Genomic DNA, 16,248 nt, shown 5'->3' on the forward strand with positions numbered 1-16,248 from the left:
CTGCTGTGTTTGTATGATTAAATCCAAATAAAATGAAAGAGATATATATTTGGTCAATAACTTGATTAGACTTGTGGTGAACACAACCACAACACAAACCCAAATCCATAAAAAAATAGAGGTAAAAGTATAAGCAAGAAACAAGATGGAAACAAAGGTCAAGAATGATCATTTCTTCTTCTTCTTCTTCACTCTTATAATTCTATCCGCCATCTATAAGCAATCTCCATGTCCCTATAATCTCTCTATTTTGCTCATTTTGTTGTTGATGGATGAATGTGATTCCATTGAGATATGGATACGAAGGATGATTGCGTTTATACAGTATACATGAGGATCCTAACGGTATACATTACGGAATGTGATTACATGGGGATGTCGAATCTAGAGACATGGGAAGGGTTTCATAGAAGAAGTGTACAACTACTTGGAGTTGATCTTGATGTGGATGTGAAGATGAACTTATGGAGATATCAGTATCAAATCCCTTTGGGGTGGACAAAGGTTGAAGATGAAGTTGCATTGTAGATTCCCATATGACAGCATTGTGATTTGCATTTTGTGCCCAAACTGATCTTTTTACAAGTGGGTGGTTAAAAATACAATTCATCATTAAAAGGGCAAGTGTTTTCTGGTGGGACCCAGAGGCACATTGCAGGAGGGGCACAAAGGTTATTTCCGCTCCCCTAGCCCATGTCTGGGCGTAGACCCTGTGTCTTACCCATAAAACTTTCTTCTTTAATTTGATGATCCTATTGAAGCAAGGAAACCTTTTACCAAAAAAAAATTGAAGCAAGTAAACATCGACCCCTAACCATTCCTCAGTCCATTACTCCACAAGTACATAGACTGTACTGGCCTGGATCACCTCTTCATAACGTTAGTTGACCACCTCAAACAGAATTTTGGGTCATAAAGGGCAAGCAGGAGCAGTTAATGGGTTAATAGAAAATACCTAAACTGCAATAGAAAGGACGGCTTGGTTTGATCGTCACATAAGAACAGACCTTTTAACCAAGTTTTTACTTTTTCCGTCTCTTTTACTCTTATCATTTATTTCCCATCAAGTAGGGACACATCATAGAGCTCTCTTCCACTTCTTAGTTCTAAGTATACATGTTTCAATAAACTAATGTGGTATTTAGTATTGGGGAGCAGTGTTAAAAGCTAGAGCCTTGAAAAATCCAACGGACAAACAAGTTTGTGGATACAATTCAGGAAAATTTACATATGCCTAAATACGCTATAATATATTTGGAAAAAAACTTCTTGCACTTCTTTTTGGATTACAAAAATTCAAAATTTTCCTTATTCCAGAAAAAAATAAATTAATTAATTAAATTCTAATAAGGAGTGAGGACTGAACATCAGGTTGTTCGCGACTTCCTGAAATCTAACAAAAACACGAAGAAAACATCAGAAGAATTAACTGTTATAATGAAATCAGCCAATACAGATTGCATGCTCAAAATAGATTCTAGATCTAAAATGCATTCCGAAGTGAAAAAATAGAGAAAAATTGGGTTTCAGAATGCATTCTATACCCGGAATATAGATTTTGATTTAGAACACAAATATGGATCTAAATAGCTAAAAGCTGAGGGGGAACATAAAAAGGGTGATGACTTATAACTACTCACACTGGGAAACAAACTAGTCCTCTCTCCTAGCATCTACATTGTAAAACTAGATAATTTCCCATCAACTATAAATCTGTTTCAATTAATTTTGGATATTTAGATGTCTTAACAGAAAAATAATGCATTGAACCTTAAATGACAATTAAAACAATAAAAGAAAACCAACATTTTATTGAACCCTAACTTCAATTGAACAAGATAGATGACAGAAGGCCCAAGATTCATAAAATGTAATACAGAACCTGTAAGTTCCTCGATGCAAAATGGCACTGCTGAGAAACGAGCAGGAAATTTTAAAATAAGATTATTTTGGGGTTATATTAATGTGAATTACAAACAAAATGCAATAAATTCAAGACCGAAAACAAAAGCAACCAACAAATCCAATGTAAACATATGTCAACATTAATAAATGTAAAACAAGCAAGTAACAACAATCCAGTAACAAGGAACAAATACTGAAATTCAATGAAAATGACAAAATTAAGCAGTAAGACTAATCAATCTTTTCAGCTCATCAAATCAAGAAATCAGCTGGGTGGGGCATCTGCCTAAACAAACATAAGCAGAAGGGATTATATCAAAGGCATGTTCTATGAACTAATTTATGGAGGAGCTTTATGGATCAGCACATGGCCTAAATTAGAAATTGCCCTGCTTTTGTTCCATGAAATGGAACCACCTCCGATGTCACTGAGAAGTTTCAACTTCAAACCAGGTATAGATAGATAAACATGGAATTGGCATCACTTTCACCCAAAACAGTATCAATCATTCTTCAATGCAACTTCGTTTACAGTTTCTTCTCATCGTGTAATATTCGTGTAACTTCATTAGCTGAAAGAAAATGATCCTCAACTACAAACTAAGGTGCCTCAGCAAAAACAAAACTATAAATCCAGCTGGTGACAAGTGAGAACAACTGCCTAGCGCAATTGATAGTGTGTGGCGCAGTAACCCATCCTACCAGGAGGTTCTCATCCATAACACCCCCACCCCAAAAAAAAAAATTAGAGTGGTGACAAGCTTGCAAGAACGGAACAAATTTTCTGCTTTGACACACTTAATAAATAGAATCATGCTTCTCAACTGCAACTAAATCAGTGCTAGACTAACACAAATTCTCTAATTTCACATATCCCGCTATGTACAAAACAGTGCTAGACATAAACTAAATCTGCATGCTCCCAAAGAAATGAGGGGGAAAAAAACAAAAAATGGTCACATACAGATGGAGTGAACTATTTTTCAGATCCCCATACTCTACCCTTTTCTTTTGGATAATCCACCATACTAAAAAGTTTGAAGCACCTCTAAACCAACTTTACATCTCTACACTTCACTATGATTGATTGAGACTCCGATTCGTGAATTTGATTCGAAGCTTGGGAACACCTTCTGAAGCCTGGCCTTTGGTTTCTACACTTTTTAGCACCGCTTCAGATCCACTGCATTCATTTGGTTTTAACTCCACTTTTGCTGACTTTACCATGCTCTGCAACTGCCCCACAGATGCTTTTGCCTCCCCACTGAGCAACTTTGCCATATCTTTCTCCTTCTGTTTTTTCTTCTTCAGACGCTTCCTTTCCAAGTACTCAGGATCATCACGATGCCTTTTATGCTCATCTTTCTCTTCCTGCTTCCGTTTCTTTTCTTTGTCTTTCCCCTTCTCTTTCTCTTTCTCTTTCTCCCTTGAATTTCCACCCTCAGACACTAAAGCCCCATCCTGATTATGCCTGCCTACAGGTAGCATTTGAAGACTTGCATATTTATGTGCATCAGTCTCTCCATTGGTACCATTAATGATGCCAGGCAATGACACATCATCAGACTGAGGCAAAGAAGCACCTTTTATTGAGTCAGCAGTGCACTGCAATTCCTTCCCAATTTCATCATCATCATTCACAAGTTTGGTACTACCAATACTGGCAGTCACCCGAGAACCATGGTCATGGCATGAGTTTACTTCCTCCACATTTTGGTTGCTTGTACTAAAAGGCTCATTAGTGACCCTTTGGGGTGCATCCACAGACATGGAACTGCTGGCATCCCTCTCATTTTCATGGTGCCCACCTTTAGACTTGTCAATTGTATTATCAGCATCTTCAGCTCTACTGGATGTAACAGATTGCCTGACTCTGATCTTAACAACTGGCATCCTTCGCTCGTTACCATTGGAAATGGTATCTGTATCCTTGCAAGCTTCAGGATTGTGCAAACCATCAAGAGAGAGTTTTTGGATGTCTACAGAAGGATCTTGAGGCTCTGATATCCGTAGCTTTGCAGATCCTGAAGGTTTGTTCTTCGGTTCATTACAAGTTTCCATATCACCCATTGGCTGTAATTGAATTCTAGGGACACCATATAGTGTTGGAGGCCTGAAAACAAAGTCAGGACCTCAATTGCAAACCATAATATAGAATTGGAACTACAATTCTACAAAATTAAGCTCACATGCTTACAAAAATTAGTAGCAATTTTCAAAGCCAGAGAAATGGTATAAAAACCAAGTTGTATTTTTTATAGAAATGTAACATAATAACACCTCACTTGATAACATGAAAGAACTTGCAGAATACAACACTTAATTTAATGAGAACTTGCACAATGACATAAATTTATTAGTCATAGAGATAAATACATCATGCTGTTAAAAGAGAAGCATAGCAATGCACAGAGGACTAGGAATTAATATTAATGTGACATCCCTTAAAAAAAAAAATTGTAGAATATACATGTATGCATGTACATATACGTATGGGTGTGTCTCTATACATGTACTGATACTTATCTGTATATGTATAGTGTATACATGCTTTTGGAGCCGAAAAATATTTGACTAAAAAGTAAGGGAAAGGGAGGACCCAATCCCACACCCGTACCCGTACCCGTACCAGACCCCAACCCCGGCCACGGTCACGGTCACGGTCACGGTCACAGTCCGGTCCATACACCCATTTTCATATTTTCAGTGTTTCTAATAGGGCGGGTACTTGGATGGGATTACCCAAGCCCAATCCAAAACCCAGGAAAAAAAAAAACTAAGAAAGTCGGGGTTGGGCTTTTTAGGGGGGAAAAGATAAAAAAAGAAAACACAAAGTAGGCTATGATTGGGCTCAGGTTGATGCTCTCGGTAACCCAAAACCACCCTAGCCCAGGCTCCAAAAAAGTTCACAGAGAACATCAAACCTTTCACGCTTGTATATTCATAAATATGTGCGCATATATGACATGGATGCGCAGTATAAATGACACTAAATTATAACTATATGCCTCATACATACAATGGTTGGTGGATATGATTAGTTTGGATTTATTTCTTGAAGCATTCACCCAGAGTCCTATGCATGAAATATCTTCAATTTGACCAAATAATAGTAAAGATAGATTCTTTCTATTTCAAAGATTGTATCTTGCATGCTGAGACCATAGGGAGTCATGATTTTTATATCATAGATAAGGACCATTTCCACGCTAGCCAAGATCTAATACAGAAGGGCCAAAGATGCCTAATCATATTATTAGACATAAGTATTCACTACATAGGGGAACTCACTACCATTATCAGAATAGTGGTCAATGGGATCCTTTTTTCTATTCCATATCTAGCTTGGGTGATTTGGTTTTCTTTTCTTTCCTATATTTTCTGATCTTGGATGCCACTCTATGTGACCTAGTATCTTCTTCCTCTTATTCTCTCAGTACATTTCTATTGTTGCTTATCACAGAAGAAAAGAAAAAAATGTTGCATAATTAACTGCAACAACAGTTTTCCACTGAACAATGATGACACTTTCATCAGTCTGACCAATAATAAGGGTTTAGGTACTTAACTGCAAAAAGAAGATATCTGTACTCACCTTCCTGCAAGGATCTGCAAAATGCAGAACAAGTAATGCCGAAGGAAGACATTGTTAAAGGCTTTATGGCTTTCAAGAAGGTTTAGCAATGTCACTAGTGTGGGACTCCTTATTTCATCATTAGAGTCAGAACCACAACTTATCTGACATAGGCGCATTGCATGCACAGCTAGTTTCACCTGTCCTGCAATCAGAAAGCACAATTTAGACTCCAAAGAGATGCATCCTGCATATTCAGAGATCAGATCTGAGCAGTGCCAAACCTCTTAAGGATGGCTCTTCCTCTAAATATTTCATAAACAACAATAAAGCTGCATCAACCCCTTTGCAGTGGAACTCAAGATCAAGGAGTGCTCTACTTGCCTCAATACGAACTTGCCAGTTTGTTTCAAATTTTTGGAAAGGTTTAATAAGTTGAAAAACATGATCCTGCAGCAAGTGAAATAAGTAGACAAAATAAAACTAAATAATACAAAATCAATTACTGCAAGGAGACTGCTAAGTAAAAAGATATGACCCTGCATTAATCAACAAATACTAATTCTAAAAGATAAAAATGATTTCGATAAGAATGGTTAACTTTGTTGGTAGAAAGATGCATTACAAGGGGTACGGATGCTGAAAGCTTTAATGCAATCTGTGTCAGAGTGCGGATGCAGCTAATAGTCAATATCCCATTGTAGCTTGGCATCAAACTGAAAAAACAAGCAATTTGAATTTTATGCAATTAATACATGTATGATTTGATGAAATCGCAGTGAATCTTGCAAATATAGAGCCCAAATGCACCTGTCAAACTGTAGAAGCCGATCAATGCGTTTGAGAAGTGATGATAAGAAGAGTATACTCTGGCAAAGATAAAAAAGGAAACACCTGAGAATGGCATACTTCAAAGAAGAGTACAAACAAAGAGAAGGATGAAAAAAAAAAAAAATGCTCTGTATATCGAATTGAAGTGAATGTCAAATCATCTCGTGATGCAAAAGAGAGTACTAATATAATCAGTCCAAGCTTGTTACAGAAAAATGACCATCACCACTCCCCACTAGAAAAGAATACACTGATAGAAGTAAGAAATAAATGGAAAAATTACTTGGACACCCCCTGTACTATGGTCCGATTGCTCGACAGTCAACAACCCAATAGTTTGAAAATTTACTTGAACCACCCTTGCATTTAAGATTTATTACAACTAGCCCGTCTGTTAGTCAGTCACCCTTTATTAGTGATGAAGTCATGGATTGGGAAAATCATAAATACCCAAACTACCCTTTAAGGGTAGTGAATAGACCCTTATACCCTTTCCTTGGTGAGCGATCCCAACCTCTGCAACCTACCATCTCCACCTCTCTTTCATCCATTCTTTTGAAACCTCCAACCAGGACCCCTTGGCCACCGTAACCTCCGGTCTTCCCTCTCTCACCTCCGCCCTCCCTCTCCCCCTTGGCCACTTCCATCCTTCTTGAAAAGCCCTATATCCACCATCATACAAACTAAAATCCCATGAACACAGCTCTCACCTATTTTCTGATTCTCTTACCTAGAACCTTCACAGGCGAATGCTGAAAAATTACTTTCCGAATTCCATATAAATCCACAACCAGCTCTGACTATTAAAATTCGGGACTCCACAGCTTCTTCGCTGCTGATGAAAAAGCTAAAACATCAACTGAAGCTTCTTCGTTGCTTGATCTTGTACTCAACTTGCAGAATTCCAGCTCTCGCCAACAACACACGCACTTCACTTTCACATGTCCCACTCCAAACAAACAAGAGAAGAAGATTCAGAAACTTACATTTCCAACGACATCAACTCACCATTAATGAACTCAACAAAGGAACTCCTAACAAACACCCCACTAAAAAAACCGACGAAAGCACTAAATCCGCACCAGAATCCCACCAAAAGAAGCCCATTCCCGTCAAAAATTTCAGTTCAATTCCTTCACAAGTTACTAAAAAAAGCAGCCGAACCCTAACCCAATCACATCTCCATCATTCCCCATCTCATTCTACTGTGAGAAAATCTGTTTACCGGAACTTCTTCAATGCTAGGATCTGTTTTCGTCTGCCATAATCCACCATGGAAAGGGCCAGCCTGAAGGCCGATTGATGGAGATCAAGGTAGAATCGGATCTAAGCCGGATATCAGTCCTATATGCAGATCGGTCCTCCTGCTAGGTATTCTTGAAAGAATATATTTCAATATAGACTGATTCAGACTTATCTGAGTAAGTCATTAAATTGGTCAGATGATTCAAATTCTCATCAACATAGCCAGGTCCTTGTCATCGAACGGGGATCATGATGGTTGATTCACATCTGACAGTTCTGACCAAGACCGAAGTTTATCATAAATATGGTTCCATATCATTAAGCTCAATTTTAGTCTTAATTCTTTTTCAAAATGATCCAAACCCTCCCCACCACCCCCAAGGCTCTCACGAGCCAGCAGTTCTCATCATAGACCTGATCCTCTCCTCTAAGAAGCCCATCAGCATGTGCATCAAGATGCACACATATGGAGATCAATAGTGACTAATGACTATGACACAAACATTTCTAGCAATCCAGCCATCCAGGAGACAGACAAATGGAGAAAATTTTCCAGCATGGCCCATTTAGAGAAGCTTATCCTCAAAATACATGTGTGAGCCATGTGAAGGTCTGATCTATCAAAATCAACAATGGATAGATGAGCCCCCTCTGGATGTTATCTATGCTGTGGTTCCAACTTCCATGTTATATATATATATATATATATTGGGGTTGGGGGGTTGGGGGGGTTGGATTTCCAAGTTCAATATTTATCATAAATATTGTACTTGGACCCTCAATAACCCAATCACATGAACCTTCCACAGGAAAATGGTGTGGCCTTATCAGAAGGAAACATATCTACCCACCATCTCTGTCTGTGGTAAAACATAGAATTTGGTTCGGTTGTTTTAGACCGGGGGCATGTCTAAAATGCCTCTAGGAGAAGTAGAGAGGAAACACATGCATAGCTTAGAGCTGGTAACAAGTATGGCTTCGAATAAAGTTGATTGGCAAAAGAGGACCCATGTAACCGACCCCATTTAGCTGGGATAAGGCTGAGCAGGGTTGAGTTACTTTTTTAAACCATATGAAGCCACTATTTATGGAGCCACTTTTCATTTATTTTACTCCTCCCCCCCCCCTCTTTGCAATTACTGTTCAATCCAGTTTCGTATTTCATTAGTTAATATCATCCATCAATTTAAATAAAACCAAAAATAAAAAACTAAAAATGATTCTCTGGAAAAATTAAAGTAGGCAAAGTCCAAATTGTGAGCACCAAGAGGATGAAAAGCACAACCACAAATAACATATAGGCCATGAATGTAACACCCCAAATCTCACCCCTTTACATTGACCGTGAATAAGCAAGAGTGACAAGCTGAAGAAGCCAACACTAGCTTTGCTGGCAGCAGTGGAATGCTAGAAAGAAAGGGATGACCCAACATGTACTTGTACCTTCTGCCAATAGTGTTGGAAGAAACAGCAAGAAAGCGGGCCAGCAGGTATTTATTCACCTTCCATAAGGGTTAAAAAAAAAAAATTAAATATATATATGTCCAACTGGCTTGTTGACTAGACAGAATGCCAGAATTGGCTGAAATGGGTCTCACATTTGAAAATTGGACATGTGGACCTATTTCTAAGGGTCAGAGATAATTAATTAAGATAAATAATAAAATATTATTTTAAGACGGGTACCTATAAGTATTAATAATATAGTAATGAAAGTCATATGGTACCATACATATATATATATATATATATATAATAAGATAGTGGCTATATTAAAATAAGTTAAATAAGAAAAATTATGAAATTAGAGTTAGAATTTAATATGGGCATATAATGAATAAATCTGAAATTAAAAATATATATTAAGTATAAGTATATTATAATGTATTATTACATACAGTGCAAGTGGACCACTAAGGTAGTAAAGTTAATGGACCACTAAGGTAGTGGGGCTATTTAAAGGCCACCATTAACTCTTTCTCTCAAATCTCTCACTCTCTCAACCGTTCAACAATAAGAGAAAAGAAGAAGAGAAGAGAAGAGAAGAGAAGAGAAGAGAAGAGAAGAGAAGGAAATCAGAGAAGAAATTGATTTGCTTGGAAGATTGCTGCAAGATTCAGCAAAAAGGTAAGATAATCTCACCTAGATTAACCTGTAAGCCTGTAACAAGAAGGATTTTCAGAAATTAGAAAGGGTATGAACTGATTTTGTGCATGGAAGGAAATTCTGAAAATTTCAGCACGTAAACTTGCTATATAGAGTTTTATTTCTCTGATTCTGGATGGATGGAATGCATGAACTGATTTTACAAAAAGAGGCATACACCATGGCCGATTGGGGTTATAGAATGTGAAGTTTTATACCTAAAACCTCAAAACAGTGAAATGGCTTAGAGAAGAAGTGAAATCTCTCTCTGATTCTGTTCATTGAGACTCTAATGGTGCATGCAAATTAATTAAGGTCCAATCTCTTACATGCAAAGTAAAATTTGTGATGAAATGCATGCATGCAACTTTAGATTGAAGATGGATCATGAAAATTTGATGACTAATTCATACTTGTGGATGGAATTTTGAGAATATGAGGTTTGATTATGGAATTTTCTGCTGAAATGGGTAATTGATCATAATTAATTAAAATGGGTTAGTGTTGGATTAATAAAGTGATCAACTTGAAGTACTTATTCACAGTGAACTAATAAATTTGAGATTAATCATGCATTAATCTCAAAATTCCATCCACAAGTTCAATCATCAAATTTTCATGATCCATCTCCAATCTAAAGTTGCATGCATGCATTTCATCACAAATTTTACTTTGCATGTAAGAGATTGAACCTTAATTAATTTGCATGCACCATTAGAGTCTCAAAGAACAGAATTCAGAGAGAGATTTCACTTCTTCTCTAAGCCATTTCACTGTTTTTGAGGTTTTAGGTATGAAACCTCACATTCTAACCCCAATCGGCCATAGTGTATCTCTTTTTGTAAAATCAGTTCATGCCTTCCATCCATCCAGAATCAGAGAAATAAAACTCTATATAGCAAGTTTACTTGCTGAAATTTTCAGAATTTCCTTCTCTACACAAAATCAGTTCATACCCTTTTTAATTTTTAAAAATTCTTCTTATTACAGGCTTACAGGTTAATCTAGGTGAGATTATCTTACCTTTTTTCTGAATCTTGCAGTAATCTTCTAAGCAAATCAATTTCTTCTCCGATGTCCTTCTCTTCTCTTCTCTTCTCTTCTCTTCTTCTTCTTCTTCTTCTTCTTTCTTCTTCTTGCTATACGGTTGAGTGTGAGAGATTTGAGAGAAAGAGTTAATGATGGCCTTTAAATAGCCCCACTACCTTAGTGGTCCACTAACTCAAAGTTAGTGGCCCACTTACACTATATGTAATAATACATTATAATATACTTATACTTAATATATATTTCTAATTTCAGATTTATACATTATATACCCATATTAAATTACAACTCTAATTTCATAATTTTTCTTATTTAACTTATTTTAATATATCCACTATCTTATTATATAATATTATATATTCAGATATATATATGATACCATATGACTTACATTACTATATTATTAATACTTATAGGTACCCATCTTAAAATATTATTTTACTTACATATTTTATTATTTATCTTAATTAATTATCTCTGAACCTTAGAAATAGGTCCACATGTCAAATTTTCAAATGTGAGACCCATTTCAGCCAATTCTAGCATTCTGTCCAGTCAACAAGCCAGTTGGACATATATATATATATATATATTTAATTTTTTTTAACCCTTATGGAAGGTGAATAAATACCTGCTGGCCCGCTTTTCCTGTTGTTTCTTCCAACACTGTTGGCAGAAGGTACAAATACACGTTGGGTCATCCCCTTCCTGGCATTCCATTGCTGCCAGCCAAGCTAGTGTTGGCTTCTCCAGTTTGTCACTCTTGCCTATTCACAGTCAATGTAAAGGGGTGAGATTTGGGGTGTTACAATGAATGTCATCAATAAACAAAGGATGGGAAAAACAAAGTGTGGAAGAATCAGAAAAAAAAAAAAAAAAAAGAGTATTACAGTTCCCCAATTAAGATATATAACTAAACAAAGTAAAAATCTTAAATTTCCTAATGGCAGAGATCATGCAGATGAAGTTGGGTCAAGATATCTGCCACTTTTCTTTGCCCATGGATGACACTGATGTCAATTGCATCAAGTCTTTCCGAAGAAAATTAAGTAGTTCTCAATGTGTACCAGACGAGTATGAAAATTACAAACAGCAGAAGTTATCCAAGCATATGCCTTGTCCCAAATTCGAACAGAAAAATACATACACCGCAAAAAAATCTAAGCAGCAAGAACTCCGTGTGTGTGTGAGAGAGAGAACCAATGTTTTAAGGATTAGGATGGAAAATAATCTGAGTCCATCCAAAGAACTGAAACTACTTTTGATTCTTACCCACCCAATGTTAAAAACCCCTAACCTAGGTTAGCAGCGTAGAAAATGGAAGTGCATACTAGCAGCGGAGAAAACTACATGTTGCTATTAGGTTTTGTATTAAACATTATTATATTGCAAAGTGCCAAAACTAATCAGATGTAACAATATGACTGTCCACATTGAGGCTCCAAGTCAATTTTGTTTCTGGTCAGAATAAGTCAATCATAGGATTCCTTTCAGCAGACAGGCAGGATCCATCAGCCTAGCAATTATGTTTTCAAAAGGAATCAAGAAGTGTCAATCAGAAAGGCAGAAAGGGATTGATTCAGCTACTATTATTGTAACAACCTGCTACAGTCCTTGCAGGCCTTGGGTGCATATGTTCAATCAAGGGGCATGTTGTTGAAAAAGTCCAACCCAAAAGCTTAAGCTATAAGATGGAAAGGCCCAACTGGTACATGAAGGGATCCAAGGTCCCCGAGTTCTCCATTGTGGGATTATTCCTAACACTCGCCTTCACGGGTTGGCCCTCTTTTGGATGGCAGTAATCAGTATGTATGACATGTATGGCCCAACTTTTGGGTGACCATACACAGAGATTTAATTAACACAGTGAGCTTGATGGCTCTGATATCATGTTGAAGAAGTCCATCCCAAAAGCTTAAGATGTTAGGGGGGGAGGCCTAACTGGTATATGAAGACGTCCAAGGTCCCAAGGTTTTCCAATGAGGGATTATTCCCAACATGCTTCTCAAAAGTTCCTCACAACACATTATATTCATAAACGTAAGTCAATCTAGGTTCCTAGAAATGTCGAGGCCTATATTCACAGAACAGAATAATCACATTAAATTTAGTATGATTTAGGATCTCAAGAGAAGAAGGGACAGATAATACTGATTTCATTTCTTTTCCATTCATACATATTTTTTTACAAGGATAATAGATCAAGTTCAAAGAATAATATTCAGAAACTCCAATTGTCACATATTTGAGTTATAAAATGAAACAATGATAATAACAATTAAATGACTTGCAGCAGGCCAAACAATGATTTAGAGTTGAGACACAATAGCATAAAAGAAACATAACCTGAAGAGAGAAGAATATAAGTAATGCTACATTGTCACAAAAATTATTCATCAGTAATCAAGAAACAACAATATTTCAGTGTTGACATGAAGGAAAATGATACTAATATTCAAGTACCTGTTGTCCAAACTCAAGTTCACCAACTGACTCGACCAATGCAGCAAGCCAGTATACATCAGAGTAAGAATTTCCATTGTTATCATTATACTGTAAGGCAATCATCAAAAGGCCAAAGAGAAAAAGTTAACATTGGACACGATATACACATACAATCACTCAAGAACAAACCAAAGAATCCTCATGGACTTCACATATTTGACTAAATGGAAATATTCAAGGCAATGGAAAAAAACATGTGTATACACATGTCTGCACTCATGCATGCACTTCAAGTTCACGGTAACCAAAAAAAAAATCTTTCTACTTTAAGACACCGTGAACTTTAAGAGATTAAATTTTTCTAAAGGGAAAACCTTGCTGTAACCAAGCTTGGTGAAAAAGATAGTTATAACCTTTTTACTTTTTTCCGTTTTAGTATAAAAAACTTTTTACAGTAAGGGTCAACTACTGTCATTTCACATGTCAACTTGAAAATTATGCAAGACAATGACAACTCTTGATAGTGACAGTTGTAAAAATCCCATTTTACCCTCAAATTAATGAACTTCTGGGAACAAGACAAGGGGCAATTAAAAAAATGTTACAGCTACTAAGTTCCCACTTTGGTGACACCAAGCACCCTTTCCTAAAACAAGAACCAGATAAAAATGAACTTTACATATTTCTATTTAGGGGAAAATTAAAGAGCAGCTAAGTGGGTGTCCATAACATCATCCCTTTTTCTTCAATTTTTAAAGCGAAGAGTTTAGATCCCATTTCTGAACGTCAACACTGGAAGAACCCAAGCCTACCCATTTAAAAACTTGGTTGTTTTCAATCAATCAATTGACAAACAATACAAGGGATTCACCAATATGGTCCACCCAATGGTGGAAAGAGAGAGAGAGAGTGGAGCTTGGACTGTTTGGTCCCAGCAGTTTGCATCCAAAGTCATCCAATCACCCAGCCTGAGTCAGCTAGAATCTTACCAGAAAACCATGGACCATTAGTAATTTTTGGTTGAAGGAATAGACTGTTTAACTCATGGTTAGGGGCCGTTTGATAACACTCTGGGAGAATGTTTCTGGTGTTCTTCTATTCTGCAGGAATGCAAATAGAACAGAAATATGTTTGGCACGTCCGGTTCATTTTTGTATTCCCCCGGAATGAACCAATGAAAAGAATGACTAAAGAACACATTGCAAGAGTACAAAAAAGTTACTTTTCTATTCTTCCACTAACTTAAAAGAACAAAAACCATTCAAAACCCCACGACCCCTTTACTGCAACTCACGATCAAAAATCCCCAAACCCGCCGTTTCCCTGCAACAGGTTCTCTCTCTCTCTCTCGGTCGCCACTTCCCTGCAATGGTCTCTCTCTCTCTCGGTCGCCGCTTCCCTGCCTCTCTCTCGGTCGCCCAAGGCATGAGGATGATGTTAGTCGGCAACCCCTACATGCGTCGTTGAAATGGATGGAGTAAGAATCATTTTGAACCTACGAGGGGGGTGTGCGTCGAGTGGGTGCTTTCGCTTGGGATCGACGTCGAGATCTCCTTTTGTTGCTTTGCTTTTATCGACTCCTTCACTGCGACCGATATGATGAAACCATGTCTTAAACCCTTCTCGGATCTCAGTCGCAGATCCACTTCTCCCACTTTCCGCTCTAATGGACGCCGCCGCCGCTTCTCGTCCCGCTGTTGTCATAGATAACAGAACTGGGTACTCTCTCTCTCTCTCTCTCCCCATTCTTCCACAGAACCTCCCATTTTGTTTCTCTTTAATTCTTCTTATTCTTATACTTTCTTGCACGATTTCAGTTATACAAAGATGGGATTTGCCGGTAATGTTGAACCGTGTTTCATCATCCCCACCGTGGTTGCTGTTAACGAGTCATTTACGAACCAATCCAGGAGTTCTATGAAGGGTAGTAATTGGCTTGCCCAACACAGCGCGGGCGTAATGGCCGATCTTGACTTCTTCATTGGAGACGAGGCTACTGCTCGATATCGATCTAGTAATACTTACAATCTTAGTTACCCGATTCGTCATGGTCAGGTGGAGAATTGGGATGCCATGGAGCGATTCTGGCAACAGTGTATCTTCAATTACTTGCGTTGTGACCCGGAGGATCATTATTTCCTTCTCACTGAGTCTCCCCTCACTCCTCCCAAGAGTCGAGAGTACACTGGCGAGATTATGTTTGAGACCTTAATGTCCCGGGCCTTTATATTGCGGTGCAGCCAGTGCTTGCTCTTGCCGCTGGGTACACAACTTCTAGGAACATGATAAAGGTACTGATAAAAAGATTACACATTCTAAATACACCAATAGTGATGGTGTAGGTACTTCTACTACAATTCATCAGGGCAGTCAATGTGTACAAGGAAGACAGATGAATGAGCTAAGGATACAAATTGCAAATCAGATGGCAGTAGATAAGGGTTACCCCCTAATTTGATTGTTTATGTAATAAAATTTCAAGACACCTATTTGCAGCTATGATTTTTATTTTGTAATTCCTATAAACTTGAATAGTAGACTTTTGTTTTTTTATTAAGATAAATGTGGAAACTCTTTATGCTTATATTTTATTATTTCCTTCAAGTAATAGTATTTTAAAAGATAATTTCATAAACAAATTATTTCCTTATTTAAGTTAAATTTGACCATAATAGCATGTTTATAATTATTGATTTCATTGTTCAAAAGTGAATTTTCATTATTGTCCTTTAAGGAATAGAAGTGTTTGTCAAACGTTGTTTTTGTTCTTTTCCTGTTCTAAGGACATTTCTGAGATAGTTTTACCAAACGATGTTTCTATTCCGCCAGAGTGTCTTCACAGCATGGAATCGAAAAAGAACACTTCTATAAAAGAACACTCTCCAGGAATAGAAGTGTTATCAAACGGCTCCTTACTAAAAACTCAAATTCAGGAATAAAACCAAATCCAAAAAAAAAATTTGTGAGTTTAATTCAATTTGCAAAATTGACAAAGCAGTAAAATTTAGTCAAAAGCATAGTCACTAAGTTGGGGGCAAAGAAAATCCATAACTAAA

General features: G+C 37.2%; 1 protein-coding gene across 1 annotated transcript in view; it reads right to left on the minus strand.

Moving 5' to 3' along the window:
• Positions 1-2,672: 2,672 nt before the first annotated feature.
• LOC122060609 (transcription initiation factor TFIID subunit 2) overlaps positions 2,673-16,248 on the minus strand; it is a 47,741-nt gene continuing 34,165 nt past the window's right edge. The window contains 6 exon segments of the mRNA XM_042623740.1: positions 2,673-4,018; positions 5,501-5,684; positions 5,764-5,929; positions 6,105-6,195; positions 6,290-6,348; positions 13,211-13,300. Coding sequence (XP_042479674.1) covers positions 2,983-4,018; positions 5,501-5,684; positions 5,764-5,929; positions 6,105-6,195; positions 6,290-6,348; positions 13,211-13,300 — 1,626 coding nt within the window. The 3' untranslated portion in view covers positions 2,673-2,982.

Source organism: Macadamia integrifolia, chromosome 14 (assembly GCF_013358625.1).
Source record: "Macadamia integrifolia cultivar HAES 741 chromosome 14, SCU_Mint_v3, whole genome shotgun sequence".
Lineage (NCBI taxonomy): Eukaryota > Viridiplantae > Streptophyta > Magnoliopsida > Proteales > Proteaceae > Macadamia > Macadamia integrifolia.